The sequence below is a fragment of the Neodiprion virginianus genome, chromosome 3 (assembly GCF_021901495.1).
Source record: "Neodiprion virginianus isolate iyNeoVirg1 chromosome 3, iyNeoVirg1.1, whole genome shotgun sequence".
Taxonomy (NCBI): Eukaryota; Metazoa; Arthropoda; class Insecta; order Hymenoptera; family Diprionidae; genus Neodiprion; species Neodiprion virginianus.
The window spans coordinates 41,299,439-41,315,130 of NC_060879.1; the positions used below are offsets into that span (position 1 = coordinate 41,299,439).

Below are 15,692 nucleotides of genomic sequence, written 5' to 3' on the forward strand. Positions count from 1 at the left end.
AACCCGCCAAGCTGGGGTCCCTATCCGTAATTACGCCGACCGCAAGCGAGTCCACGGCACCGAGGTTACACAACCGAGGGTGGCCGGTATTACAAATACGTCGAGATGATGGATTTTTTCATTCGTCTCGACAGTTTTAACCTCAACGGTGAACGGATAGAAATTCATTCGGATGCTTGTATCTGCACCGATTCGGATTCGAAAAAGACTTGTCCGTGGGGTGCGAAGCCACTGCGCCCTGTCACCTTGGCGTGGATATTGAGGATTTACCGGGGGACTGTACCATCGGCAACTCCTACATGTATACTTTAGCGTGGGTTTAGTTTCGGGACTCCTCGTTCCGGAGAGGCATAATATTGAATTAGTAATACCTAAGGTCTTACGAAAGGGTCTTGTAAACTATAATTGCATTAATTGCGGTGATATTTTGGGCTCAGGTGGTGGGCGCCTCGTCCTGGCGCGGTTATGGCCGCCATTACCGTTCCGACTTCTCTCTGTCCCTCTCGTGCTCCCGCTCTCGATCAAATTATCCGGACGCCACGCCACCACCGCACTGTTTCTCTTATTAATTATTCAAAAATTTCAAAATTTACAACTACTTGAGAAGCTCTCTACCTCCCTCCCGCTCTCACTTTCGTTCTGCCACCCCTTGAATTAGGAGGTTGATACTTTCTTTTGCTGGGTTGCGGGGGAGGAGATGACGCGTAAAAATGAATGAATAAACAGCGTAATAAGGGCGCGAGGTGTTCGTCGGAGAAAGGGAAAGGCCATCTTCTTCGGTAAGTGCGGGGCGACAAATATCTCGCAATTTTGTAAACGGTCTCTCATCTTCACTCGCGTATTCAGAACGCGCGCCGCCCGCAAGTGTGCGTATCCTGCACGTTTTCTAACACACGCGGTTCCTCTTCCTCCTCCAGGAATGTCAGGATCGATTATCGCCAGCCTTGCATATCGATACACTCCTCCCTGCCATACATCATGCCGAGCATATACAAGGGTATGCGGTTTGCCGCACACATACGCAGGCTGAGTACATATGTGCGCACGCACACTCGTTAATGCGCGGATAAATACGGGCGCGAATCCAGGGACCTGTGTTCGTGTATCTGATGTTCTATCCGCACGTTGGCGATACGTGTAAATACACACAGTGCAGAGCTTCCGGTGTGTGCCGCAAACTAATGACACCGCCAACCTCATGCTTCGAATATCATCGCCGCGATATTGCCCTCGTGAGATTAATGTTTTATTATAATGTCTATCGCTAGATCGCGTCGCAGGCTCGCTGTTCTATTATTATGGCTGACCGGAATAATTTTACGACTTGTGGATAATAATGAAAAGCACCGCAGAGCCTCGATCCTGCGGTCAAGTACTGTGGGAACGCAACGAACGTCACGGAAAGTCGAAAAATCACCGAACCCCAACATTTCGTCGGTAATTGTCATGACGCTGGGTAGGCAAATGATTCCGCGATACACCGAAATGCCGTCGTATTTGACATCCAGAACCGGTATAGCCATAGTGCCAACATATATGTATGCGAAGTGTACCTGAAAGTGATGGAAAAAACATTTCCAAGAATAGATGCAAAACGTGAGTCTCCGATAATATGACACTCAGCCGATTCGGTGTTCCTGCATATTGAACGAGTGTAGCGGGAAACGTGGATGTTCGTCTGCAGGATTTGCAACGTGGCAGAGGCACGGACCGCCGGCACTCGCCGATGAAGCCCTCCTGGACTCTCGCTTATTGTTCACGTTAATTGATGCGTTATGTTTGATGCCGTTGTGATAGCCATTGTACGCGGGGTGTCCACTGATAACTGAGTTACCGACTGCGGCTAGCAGAGTGCACTCAAACCTAATTATCTCGTACCCGGTCTGGCACCATGGCCATACCACCCGATTCTGCCCCAAACCCGTCGTAGCCCTGATAAAACTTGTCCTGTTCCTCCCGATCGCCGCGATGATATTTTGTATCCAGGAAAAGATGGAAGGGTAACAAGCGGTGGTGAAAACCACAATTACGATTGACTCCTACAGTCTAGCTCCGGTGACTTGGGACATTTATGAACTAACCAACTGCCGTGCGACGATTCTGGGGTTTTCGAGGAGGAAATTCTCTTGGACTGCTGGTCTCTTGCCTTTGAGACCCCGTTTGGTGGAAGAAACGTGAGCGAGGCGAGGTCGAGAAGCGTTTGGTCCCGTTTCATCGACCACTGTGGTGTCTAGTTACTTCATTACAACGGGCGCCAGCGGAGGGTGTTACGCCGGTGGAGGGGGAAAGGGTCGGAGGGACGGAGCTCGACCAACCGACCGGTGGTCACTTCCATGTATAATACATAGATACTGACACACATAGACCAGCTCCACAAAGCCCCGTAATTAAACTCCGCAGAGGAGCGTCTTAGATGCAAAACATACTTAGTAAGGCGAGCCTCGCCACTCTCGGTCGGCCGATCCCCGTCCTTTCCAAGTACGCTGCAGACGAGCAAAGCTCCGGTGGACGGACGCCCTTTGGCCCTCCGCTCGCCCGACCTTCTGGTTATCTGTATGTGCTTCTCTTGGACCCGGGCTGATGGGGTTTGCGAACCGAAAAGTACGCACGCAGCACCGGCAAGTTTCAGGTTCAATTCGGATCACCTTCCCAACTACCGACTAACCCAAGATTGACACCTGCACACTGTGCCTATCCACTTGCGTCATGGTCACCGCCTTGATTCACCGTCCAGCAATCGCTGAAGACACGTTTAACGAAAGAGCAAACAGCAGCGCGGTAACTGTTTTCATGAACATTGAAACGCAACTCCTTCTTCCACAACCTGATCCTCTAGCCAGAGCTCGAATGAACATGGCTTGCCGAGTACGAGTCGCAATTCGACGCGCGAATTAAGTGGCAATAATACCGTATCGGAAATTCGGGAGGAAAACGTTGATGCGAGTTCGTGCCAAGGGGCGATAACATTCGGTATTTATATAACCTAATAGAGATAGATCATATGGATTGGAAAAACGAAGCGCGTGCACCGGAAGGTGCTATATGGGATTGAGTCGTCCGGAACTGAAAGGTACATGATATACACACATGACGTACGTTTTAGTTGGTTGCAGCCTCATCGAGGGTAGCCACCTCGCGCCCCTCCTGCCCTCGCCCCGGGAGGAGGAGACCAATAAAGTAATGGACACACGACCGCAAACACCTTCTTTCTCTAATATCTGTGTAAATAATGCGCCGTGGTTCTCATGGTTTTCCTGGCGCCTTACTACCAGGATTCGGAGTTTGGCATGTTGCGAGGAACATCCGTCATCTTGCTTCTCCTCTTATCATTCGCCACTCGCTATGTCGAATCGAAAGGGGTTTTGATCCCGACGATTTTGGCGATCATCTCCTCGCCGCAACCCTCGCCTTGACGGTCCTTTTCAGTTGACTATCGCTGTTTGTAATTACTCAGCTGTTAACGAGATGCCAGCCGAGAGCGAGAGGCCGTGATGGATCACCCGCGACGATGCCCATTTCGCTTTCCACTTCTCTGGCGATCCTCTGCACGCCAACCCCGACGGACGATCTCGTCGATTGAATCGCCTCGAGGCACTCGCTCGCGTTAAGCGCACCTCCGACTGTCAACCGGACTAAATTCAACCTTGATATTCATCGCTGCACGACTCTTCTATGCTGGATGGTTGACGAGGAGCGGTATGTGGCCGTGATCTATACGTGACGGGTACTCGAACATCGGGTGTCTTCTCACTTTCCATTACGGTTGACTCTAAACGACTCAATCCAGGGACGGTGCAGCTTCATACCTAATAATCGTCAGGAGCGGAGTTCAATTTTCGTAACAAACATTCCAGTGACGCGGTAGAGCGTTGAACTTTCTCAAAATCAATTTCTTGCGCGTGTTTCGGTCCCAGGATGTGGACTTAAAAGGGAGGTTAGGATCCGGTGAGGTGCACCCTTCCTCGACCGTTAATTGTTGGCAAATATTAATACCAGCCCACCTAACTTCGTGCTTCGGTGCCGAAAACAGGGCGATTCAAAGACTGGAAAATCCTTCGGCCGGGTGAACCGGTTAGGCTCGAGAGCAAATAATAATGCCTGGATGGTTGGGCGCGTGTCGGTGGGGCGGAAAGGGTGCCACTCGCGAACTGATTGAAATTTGGAAACTCGCTTTGACACAATTACTCGACCCGCGTAGCCCGATTCCTTAACCGAAAATATGCTCTCACCTATTACACACACACACACACACACACACACACACACACACACACAACATCATAACTCAACGTGCGTATAATATTAAGTCTTGGCGCGCTCTCAATGCCCGCGGCTTCCTTCCCACCACCCCGATTACTTCGAGGATGAATTCATCCAGGTGACACAAACGCGTTTGTAATTCTAGAAGCGCCGCTCATCCGGCAGCTCATGCGCCAACACATCTGTTCTCATTTATACACTTATTCACATCCATGGTATATTGGTTAGTTCTGAACACCATCGTACATATAATGCCCAATACACTGTTCTGTGTAAATGAATTTTCATTCCACCTTCACAAGTCCACCTGTAACGACTTTGTTCGGTGCAATCAAGTATCGAATCCTTTTCGAAAAACTTGTCATCCACTTCGGCATGGAAGAAAGACGTTTGGTTCTTGGCAAGACATTAATACGGAGAAGTGTGAATGAACGTTGGAGGATCATCCAGGTCAGCACCGATCATACGAGACGTTGTAAGTCAGGAATTTGAAGCGTCTAAAGAGAATTAGGAGGCGGATGTGACAGCAGCGAAGTTAGTTGGCCAAGATCATCGACGAGTAAGTCCGGGGGCGAGATTCGTGGAACCCCGATAGTTTCTCGGAGGTCTGAGGAACATGTCGAAGGCTTCTTATAGGCATTTAAGGGGCTTCGTTTTATAGCGTTCGCCGGTCATTTTTTCAATCTGCATCCACCTCCGGACGGAGCGCGGTGCGGTGGGTCCGTTGATCTTTCTCTCACCGGGACCGCAAGAGGTCGGCAGCTATGACATGCCGGTGTGTGCATAGCGCACACAGTGACTGCAGAACGGTTGTCCGTGAGTGAAGGGAGGGGGGGAGAGAGGGAGGGAGGAGAGGAGACAAAGAGCGAAAGAACGTCTTTGGAATATGAAAATTCGAGTCCAGCTCTCCCTCCCTCCCTCCCTCCCTCCTTCCGCGCGGTCGTATTCCCTTTGCTGGAAGTTTAATGCGCCAATCTGGGGTGAGATAAAGAGCGGGGCAAACAAATGTGAAAGAGAATTCCATAGCGGATAGAGTCGATCTCGCTCGGGCCTCGACGCAACCCATTACATTGTATAAACATAAAACCGCAGTGGTCCTGCAGCCAGTCGCAATGTCTTTTTTCATCCCTGGTAGAGCAATGCGCCCTCCCCGACTGGTCAGGGCTCAATTTACCCAAAGGACCACGGACCCTGCAGGGCAGTGCTCGCGTCTCCGAAACAATCAAATTCGCATTCAAAAACGCGGTCTTTTGATCTACAAACCGACACTAGTCGGAGATAATCGCGGAACAACTCTCTTCTGCGACGCGACCGATCCTCTTTATATCGCATAAGTTCCAGCGTACGTTTTCCTCGTGTTCTCAAAGGCAGAAGCTTCAAAAGGCATTTTTCTTATCTGTAAATGTACACATGTAACGCGTATGGGTTTTGCGGCGCGTCGGTATGTAGGAAGCGAATACCGAGCTGCTGCAGCGGGTGCGGGGAGGGTACGATACGTATACCGTATATATCTGTATACGTATATCGGTATCTTCGCAAGCCATTAAATATTGCACAAGTTCCCTCTTTCTCCCTTTCTGCAAAGAAGAATTACGTTCTTTGCATATTGGGATTAAAAGGCAAACAGTCCGCCTCGAATCGCGGTGCTGTGAGACGGGGGTTGGGGCGGATTTCCATGCTCGTTGAAAGGAAATTTATGGGAATTAATATTGGCTCCCTGGGGTGGAGCCCAAGGAATGGAGGAATTCGACTTTTCTTCACGTATGAAAGGAATTAGTTTAAGAATTTAATTCCTGCGTCTCTGTTTCCCGGCTTTCCTGCCTTACTTCCGTCCCACGTGCGGGGTTCGAAGCTAGAAATCCGGCATTTGATACACCCTCTTACATCTCGAGACGCACACAGAGCGCGGGATAAAGAGGACTTGAGAAACGCATTCAAATATGTAACACAGAGCTCGATCAATATTTCCGGATTGTCACCGACTGTCGAAAAGCTTATATGTACCTAGAGATTATTGTATGCGTGTACCTACGTACGTATTTATACGTATGTACGTGTATAATCTCTATTCTGAGGTAGCGAAATTACAAATCCAATTTGCTTCGCCTCCGCCGTGGAGAATGTTATTATTTTTACTTGTTCAAATTTGCCTTCAATTTATTTTCCTTGCCTTGGCTCAAGCCTCATAATGCTTCCGCACAGCCAATCCTTTCAATTTTCAATTTCATTTCTTCTCCTCTCGCCTTGTACAAAGGCACGATGCACACGCGCGTAAAAACAAACTCACACTCACACACACACGCACACACACACAGGCGGCTGCATAGGTACAATTTTTAACCTCCCGACGGAGTAAAAATAAAATTATTAGAGAGACAGAGAGGCAAAAAGAAGAGAGGAGAAACTTCTTCACCGTAGTTGCCATAGCTCGTGTGCTGTCGGCCCCTTTATACATGTAATACAAATATGTGTATGCGGGGTACCTCGACGATATGTTTATTTAGCTGAAAGCTGAGGATCTTCTACCATCCAGTCCCCACATATCCCACTGGCAAATATAATAGATATGCACACGCCCGGTTATACCGGGTGGCAGACGAGCGACTCCTTCGGCGACACCTCGCTGTTTTTCGACCCGGATCTACCGCAAAAACACTCCAAGAATCCAGACGCTCCAGGCATTCCCTCACAGACCCGGGTACCTGATATGAGAAAGAAACTGAAAAAGCTCGGAGCCCTCCGTTTGGGGCTGCATCGGTCGACGATGTTCCATTTACGGGGTGACGCGTGACGCGGCCGGAAGAAAACGGCAAAAGGGAAAAATGACAAAATGGGAAAAAGGGAAGAACGGGAACCGGCGGCGCCCCGCGGCTCGCGGCCCGGGAGTGTTTTAGCTTATCGCGTTTACGCGTTTAATACCTCCCGTCGGGCCTCGCTCCTCCCTTGGGGGACATGCGAGCACTTAATGCTGACTTTTTTCCCACTGTGAATACGTCCATATCTATTTATGGACGTATCGTGTACGCCTATCCAGCTTCCCCGTGTGTTGAACCTACTTTGCGCCCGGATGTACGAGTATTTTCACTTGCCCAGCTGCACGTTCGCTTCTCTGTCCTCGGGTGGTCCGAATTTTTTCCTTTCTCGTTGCACGAGAACTTTTGCAACTTTATTACATCATGGGCAATTTATTTATTTATTTTCGAACAGACGACCACTTATAGGATCGATTTCTTTTAGTTGTAACTAAATATCGAGCGAAGACGGAAGGTTGGAGTTTTTCGCCAAGTTTTCAGTTTCGAGCATCTGAGAACAGCACGGCGCGATATTTCTCGCTACCGAAGTTCACCCTCGAATTTTACCGGGGCGCGCACATAATCCTGATATCTGTTGGTTTTCGCGCAATAAAACACGCGTCGTACACATCGAGGCACCGTGAACGGCTGCTGCTTCCAGCTGATAAAGAAGCGAGTAAAGATACCAGGGCCATTTCGACGAGGCCGCCCCTCCCGCATTTCGGCATCGCGGCTGTAATTGATAAGACCCGGACAAACTATCCCCAGCTACAGCTGTGCTCTGCTCCATCACGATTATGACTATATCATGTGTACCGGGTTCCCTTCGATCCACCTGCGACGGCGTTCGCGCGCAAAAGTGAAAGGAGGAATCTCGAATGCCGATTCCCCGTCATCGCGGGTGAACGGGGAAAGCGCTTTTCGAACTCCGGTCGGCAGTCAACCATCGGAAAATACGACAACGCTTGTCAATCCAAGGTACCGCAGTGCGACCAAAATGAGACCATGCATACGTGACTTCAACAATGTGATCTTGATGGTGTCGAAAGCCAGGATCATAAGTTTGTTCGTTGTAATCACCAACGATGACCTCAACTCATCATTGCTTTGAGAGCGATAAACTCATGACAAACATTGGAAAAAACTTGGCCACACTTTGGGTTTCAAGCCAGCATCCGAACTCTTGTGATGCAAGTTACAGATTAATCGGAATGTGACGTTGGTCACTTGCAGTTTGAAACGAGAAGATATCATCAGTGTTAATGGTCCATTAAAACATGGACTTAAAAACAGTTTCTTACGTTGGTTTTGACGCGTTTGAGGAATGGTTGGGAGTCGAGTGCCGCCTTTGTTGTGAGAAAGAGTTATAAATATGTATAGGGTTTGATTTTGACCGTTGAAATCTGTTGCCTGCATCCTTCCTGCAGCTCCCCGATTGAAACCAGACGCCTGCAAGTCTCGGGTGACCCAATGTGCACGGTTACACGTGGATGTAGTAAATATTTTCATATTAATTTACCCGGGCGTAACACAACCTCCGTAAGTCGTACGTGCACTCGAAACCCCGCCGACGACACACTGAGCAGACCACACAGGATTCCTGTCCTCCATGCGGCGTGTATAACGCTTTCGCCTCGAGCTACGGAGGCAGATCAGCGGCTACTGCATCGGAGGAAAGTTGCAGCGAACTTCACGCTGCGCTTTTTGCACGAGTCGAAATCAGTCCGGTACGCTGAAGTCTGAACCCGAGGAACCCAACCATGAACCGTAGGGCAAAGATTCCGACAGGCGCGGTACATTTCTTGCAATCTGGAATCGACTCTAGGCAGAAATTTCAAATTCTTCTTGACTTCGGTTTTTCCTTTAGACGAAGGTGAGGACTCGTGGCTTGAAGTACCGGATTGGCATACGCGTACAAAAAGGTGCGCGAGGGGACGAAAGGCACCCTCCTCGGCTTCGGTGTTCGGGTCAAGTGGAAGATAGATGTAAGAATAATATGTAAAACCGAGAAGCTTTTGAGTTCACGTCGCAAGTTCGATATCAGTGAAAGTGGATAAGCTGACCCTCCTGGATGCTCGAGCGGCGCAAAACTGGATTTCCATGACCCATCTCCGAACCTCCGTCTTCCACCCGCCCCCCAGCAGTTTCTCCAGTTTTTCTCTCTCGCTGGCGAGACCCGCTCATCCGCGATTCTATTTCCATATGGTCCCAGGGAAGGTTGACACTTTGAAATTGATATTTGAATGATTGGGGCACGGCGTTGGTTTCGGGCCTATGGGCAATTCCGATGGATTTCCTTGATACGACTCCGGGGAGAAAGAGTCCCGTGGAAAGCTGTCAAAACGGTGAACTTCAAGGTCCCCACCTCTCCTCGACTCCCCGCAGGGGTTCTCGTTTTTCACGCGTGATCAATTTGTGGAATTAGACGCGGCATTGTCGGGGTGAAGAAAAATCTTGAAAGAAAAAAACATTGGACTTGTTCGTCGCATTGTTTTATTTAAGATACATCACGAGACCAAGGAAAAAAGACTATCATTGGGAAGCCCGGTTTGACGATCGGCTAAGAACGGCTTTCCTGACCGTTCTTTTTGGTAATTCGAAGCCTCAAACTCTTTATATTAGCATTCACAGGATGCACGCTCCAACTACTATCGACGTTGCTAACTATAATCATCCGAGTGGCGAGGGTTAAGTGTAATATTATTCAGCAGACAGCTTTGTATGGATATCGAGGCCTCTGCGCACAGATGCTTCCAGCTGAAACTACTGCCATGCGTATAATAGTTGTTACGTTGTTCTAACTGGCTGAGTGGCTTCTATTAGACCCGCGTCGATGACGACGGCGTCGTTTTATTAGGTGTTTAGCTGGGTCCAACCCTCGCAACTCCGATTCTCCGTCCGGCAAACTTGTGCGCATTAGCACGATTCCGCGAATTATATGCCTCAGAGAAAGTGTAAACGGTCCAATTATATCTTCCCCAAAAAAAAGTATCTCTTCAGTTACTCGTCGTTTGACATTTTGTCTCAAGAAAGCGCGAAAGATGATCGAAGAATTGTTAAAGAAGGTCTTCGATGTCGGGAAATAGTTGAGCCAAGTATGCAAATGCGATGGCGTATAATACGTCCAAAGGGAAACGGACCGATATTAATTTCCTTCAAGACCCGCAGGCAGGGGTCATTCTTAGCCCAAAACCTCGTAGGATGAAGGCGGCCTTGCGGGCGTGTTGCAGGTGCCCGGAATGGTCAATATAAACTCAAAATGTAAATCATATTGCTATTCCATAGTCAAATCCTCCTCCGTCAGGCGGTTCCGGCGTGCAGAGGAGTGAAGACGTGCCGTCTGCACACCGCTATATTAGTTTGTACAAGCCTGATTAGATTCGGTTATATTGCCATCGGACTTTGACTGTTTGCCGCTGATATATCCCTCCTGCTCGCCCGCACCGTCTGCCACTGCCCGTCAGAGTCCCCCTCCAAGGTTAACAACGGCATTCCGTTCGCAGGATGTTATTTCACCTATTTCGTCCCAAAACGGATCGCGTTGCTTTCTCGATTTCCAATTCGGTAACAGAAGTCAAATACGCAACGCGACGGAAGAAAAAAGAGCCTTCCCATCCAATCGAGAGAAAGCATACGTCGCCTGTACGAGGTACACGCATATTACACAACGCGGTCAGGTCACGGGAGCGATCGCGTCGATTTATTATGTATACGTACCTATACATTCCTCCTCCTATCGGAAATCTATTCCTCAGATCTATAAGCGACGTGGGGAGTCCATCGTCCGGAGGAGCCGGGCTCTTCGCCCTGGCTGAAGAGCGAGTTTCTGACCGAGCGCACAGCGGTAGCTGATGTATTTTGACAGGGCTTCGCCGAGAGAGCTCGACCCGGCGGTGCAGCAGTTCTCCCCGTTGACTGCGTTATCTAATGGCTTTTCCCCACCTTCGGTCGACGAGTCCAACGCCGCCTCGGGCTCCGATCCGTGTACGGGGTACCATGAGAATTCGGCCTTGCGTTCGTGGATGAGGAAAGGGAACCGGGAGGTCAGGGAAAAGGGACCACGATTTTCACGCAGCGGAATGAATCGGCCGGTTTCCATCCTCTCGTCACCATCCTCAGAGTGTCTGATTACGTCATACGTGCATGCACGCAGGCATAGCAGAGTCCGAAGGAACTTTGCCCCTGGTGACGGTGCCTGAAATTCCTTTGCGACAAGTCGTTACGGACCAAGGAATATCGCGAGGGACTCCCGGGTGACTCCCGTCGACTCCTGGAAGACAGCAACGGCGGTGGCGGCCTCCGTCAATTCTTTGCCAACTGATCGCGTGCATTCTTAGTATGCAGCGTATGCACTCGGTAGTTATATATCGAAGGAGTGGTTTGCAAGGCGGCCAATGGCGAGTGCTCCGGCTAATTCTAGGGTGCTGCCGACGCGCCATCTTTGCATCATAATGCCCTGCTCGTGCTAACCCCCCTACCTCTGCCCCCCGTCGACCCCCTCGCCGTACTCCCGTTGCGCCAATCTCTTACTCCTCCCGCGTGTAGGTATACCTACGCTTTTCTGCACGCCGACCATAGCGCAGTGCTGTTGCGGTACACCTTGTGCAGCGCTCGTCCTGCCCGGGTATTAATATGGGGTATGCGCAAGTGTGTATGTAGTTAGGTAGGTGGATACAAGACCGAGGTGCCCCGAGGAGGGGGTTGTCTACGCCTTGTCTGCCGGGAATCAATCACTTGACAGCGGTTTTCAACCGGAGCGCTTTTACGCGTGTCAACCCTTCGCGTGTTGCTCCGATGGGATTTGCAAACCGATGGCTTCGGAGCAAAAAGTAAGAATGGTTTTTAGCTGGAGCTGCCCTCGAGGCGAGGGTGGAAAAAATAATTGCGATATTCAAGGGTTGACCATGGGCTTCTGTACGAAGAACTCTGTGCGACTTTTTACCCGGTTGGCATCAAACGGAATCGACCGCGCACTATTGTCTCTGAACAAGAAGCTTCGGGATCGACGCTTTGTCGATTACAACGCTAAAGCTCCCGTGGAATACCGGGACGATGAATAACACAAAGCCCTTCGTTCTTTTCCTCGTCGAGCGCGGACAACGTGAGCCCGCAGAAACGATCCGATCTTCTGACGGCATGCCACAATGAATGTACGATGATGCAGGTTCCGCCGTGCACCGCGAATCTCGCGCTTTATCCCCTCGCCGGATAACAATGAGACCGCGAATGATTATATTCGCAATCTGCGAAAGGAAGAGAAGCCGCTTTTTCTACTGGAGCGAGAGTTCGAAATCCAGGGACACGTTTAGCCCGTCGAATCGATCTCTGACAAAGAGGACCAAGCCCGTGACTGATTCCCGATGCAGACCATTCCCACTCCTCTTTTGTGTACCCCTTTTTCTCTCATTCCATCATTCCGCAGGGTCGAATTTTACTGGCGTGATGATTCATTACAGCCTCTTAATCGCCGCTAACTTTTTCAGTGGTTTTGTGTTTCCTTCGATTCGAACCACACTCCACCCACATCCAGGTATTCAATCGGACCCGCATCTCCATCCATCTTAAGCTCTAATGATCCGATGATAGACGTCTTGGTCAACACCCGGCCAGCGTAAGACGGTAGCGAGTCGCACAATCGGACCCCCGCCTAGATATATACCTGGGGGGGGGGGGGGGGGGTCGAACCCCTGCGGTAGCCCGGAGATAATCCCGAGGCATCGCCACGCGGGGTTTCGCCTCCCGCAGACGACGATCTCCCCGTCTATCAATCTCTCGAGAGCGATTATTGCTGCCTTTTTATCGTTGATGTGATTCTCGATGTGCGATGTACCTGAAGTCTGCAGAAATATATTACTTCCGCTAATCTCGTCCATTTTTTCTTTGCTCCTTTCAGTGGCCTACCAGAAACGCCTGAAAAAGGAACGCAGGGTGAGAAAACGACTCCAAGATCAACTCGACCTTGAGATGAAGCGACGCACCCAACTCGAGGAGGCCCTAAAGGCCACGGGGGCATCGACGGAACAAGTCAGAGCTCTCACGGGTGAGTTTTGGAAACATTCGCAACACCTTGTTCCATTTGAATCCTGAACGCTGCTCCTTCTTCTTCGGACCAAGTAACTTGCGAACGACCGTGTGGTCCTTTAGACACTGGCAGATGTCGATTAGGTGTCGACAGGTTTTTCAATCAGTCGATGAATAAGTTTTCGACGCCCGTGTGCGATCGGTGTATCGACTCTCCTCAAGTTCCACTCATTTCAGCATTCCAGCACCAATATCTTCTCCCGACTCGCGCTAATATCCCTCATACCTACCCCGCGGCGAGATATCTGGAACTTCGTCCCCGTCGCCCCGAGGGCAGTTTTCGTAATCTCGGAATAAATTAATTAATTCGTCAGACAGAGTAAACACTCTGACACCCGGCAGAATATGATTCCGTGCTTACCTCTGCCTCCCCGTTCCATTCCGTTCCGTTCCGTTCCATCTCGCCGTGCCCTCGAACTCCAACCGTTCTCCATCCCTTTCCGCTGGAGTTGTAGGCCGGAGTCGGGCGCCCTTCCTGTCACTAGCAAACTCAAACAGGAAACCCTTTAAGTGAAATCTCTTATTCTGATAATATAACGTATACGTGTACATAGTACACGCTACACCGACCTGGCTCCTTAAGGCCTTGCCGTTTTCGCCGTTGATTAATCCTGTCAGTCGCAGAGAATTGTGATATTAATTTCAAACCAAACGCGAAGCACCGTTTCGACGGCTGAGAAATTTGAAACGTGCAGCCTACACTCGCACAGGTATAATACGCAATGTCTACGTCTTGACATTCGATATATCTCGGCTACGTAACGAGCTCAGTCCTGAGTCCTGAATCCTGATCCATTCAACTTCGCCCCGGTTTCTCATGTACTCGTCGCTGTATACCTACCGCTGATAACTCTGATCTCGACTTCCTTATTCCAGACAACATATCCACGGAAGCACGCACAATCGCCGAGCCCCCTGAAGAGAGCCCTGTGCATCCGCAAACCCAACAGCAGCAGTCTCAGCAGCAACCCGCTCAGCCAGCCCAGCAGTACAGAGACTCTCAGGCGACTCGTCCACCCCAGCAACCACCTACGCCGGAAAAACCAGGGTGGGGTTACAGCGGGCTCGACCTAATCGGAAACCAGGCTGCCTCCGCCTTTTGGCAAAATTACCAAGGTCAGGATCAATCTGACATACCCCTCTAGATGTAACGTCATTCGTCAGGGCAAAGTCTGGAACAATGTTTTAGGGTGAGGGTCAAAAGTTGGAATGATCAATATTTGGAACGGCCGATAGATCGAAATTTCAAACATCCGAAAATAAAATAACAAAAGATGCATTGTTCGAAATATTGATTTTTGAAAGCGTCACTGATTCGAATGACTATTAACCATTAAAAATATCGATCCTTCCAAGACTTGGTCCCCACCCTTGTTTTAGCTAAACAGAAAACTCGTTCTAACGAACAATCGAACCTAATGCTATGAAAATTACCATTGTCACGTTTTTCGTAGTCACTACCATTGTCGTGTGAACGTTACGAATGACCTTCACCCACAGCTCCTTTTTTGTGACTATCCTGTTCGCTATCCTTTTGTTACGAATGATCAATTAAAACTATAAAAATTCGAATTCCAAATTTGTCTAGTTAGTTACACGTTTTTGGTTTCCCTACTAAGAGTTCATCGTACGAATGACTGATACCTGACGAAAATTGCATGAAATATCACATAGACGACCATATTATTATTCCCGACTTTGTTCGTGCGACTGAGTAACGAAAAACTGAATATCGTGAATTCGAGACTGCAGCATGGTGACGTCTCGTTAGATGGCCCATTTATGTAAGGGAGTCCGTTCGAGACTGGTTTCGAACAATTACTAACTCGTCAAGACGCCGGTCAAACTGTGAAAGAGGGTGGCGAATGCAGGCATTCATTCCAATCCATTATCATATTTCTAATCTTCCCGTCAAGTTAACCGATGCGTAATTGCTATCGCATGCAGATGAACCGCGCAGCACGGATGAAATAAAACAAATTCACGAGCACGCATGCACGAGGTAAAACGATGCACGTTTCAGCCGCGCTTCGCTGCAGCTCGCTACTTCGCGGAGGAAATTCATTATACACATAACAACAGTCGAGAATCGTGACGAGAAATAAATCCGGGCCGGAAGAGCCGCGCAATAATTGTCGGTATGCGGTCGCCGGCTACACTCGTAGAAAGGCCGGGTCGTAACAACGACGATAACAACCCTCGTGTCAGGGGCTGGAGCGGGTCCTGCGCGTCCTTACTTACCCATCGCAAGAGTTACCCGGGAGTATCGTGATGCGGAATCCATTTGCAATAAACAACGCAGATTTAACCGACGAGCTGGCTGGAAGGGGAGGGAAGCAAGCGTCGAGCCGCGTCGCAGGGGCGGGAAAGGAAGGGGGGGGGGGAGGGATAGACGCCCGAGGGGACCGAGCAGTGTCTTCGGTTCAAGTCATGCATTCTATACGAGCAGCGGTTCTCACGCGGATGAAAATCCCCCCAGATCGAGATGCGACAGTTTTTTGTAACCAAAGTGGCTCGCAGTGATCCGTTAATCAATGTCTGCGATGTTTTTCACGATTC

General features: G+C 49.7%; 1 protein-coding gene across 3 annotated transcripts in view; it reads left to right on the forward strand.

Moving 5' to 3' along the window:
• Positions 1-15,692, forward strand: part of LOC124300453 (dachshund homolog 2) — a 183,754-nt gene that overhangs the window by 154,976 nt on the left and 13,086 nt on the right. For all 3 annotated transcript variants that reach the window (XM_046754579.1, XM_046754580.1, XM_046754581.1), the window contains 2 exons: positions 12,946-13,092; positions 14,010-14,249. In XM_046754579.1, the coding sequence (XP_046610535.1) occupies positions 12,946-13,092; positions 14,010-14,249 (387 nt within the window). The remainder of the gene's footprint in view (positions 1-12,945; positions 13,093-14,009; positions 14,250-15,692) is intronic.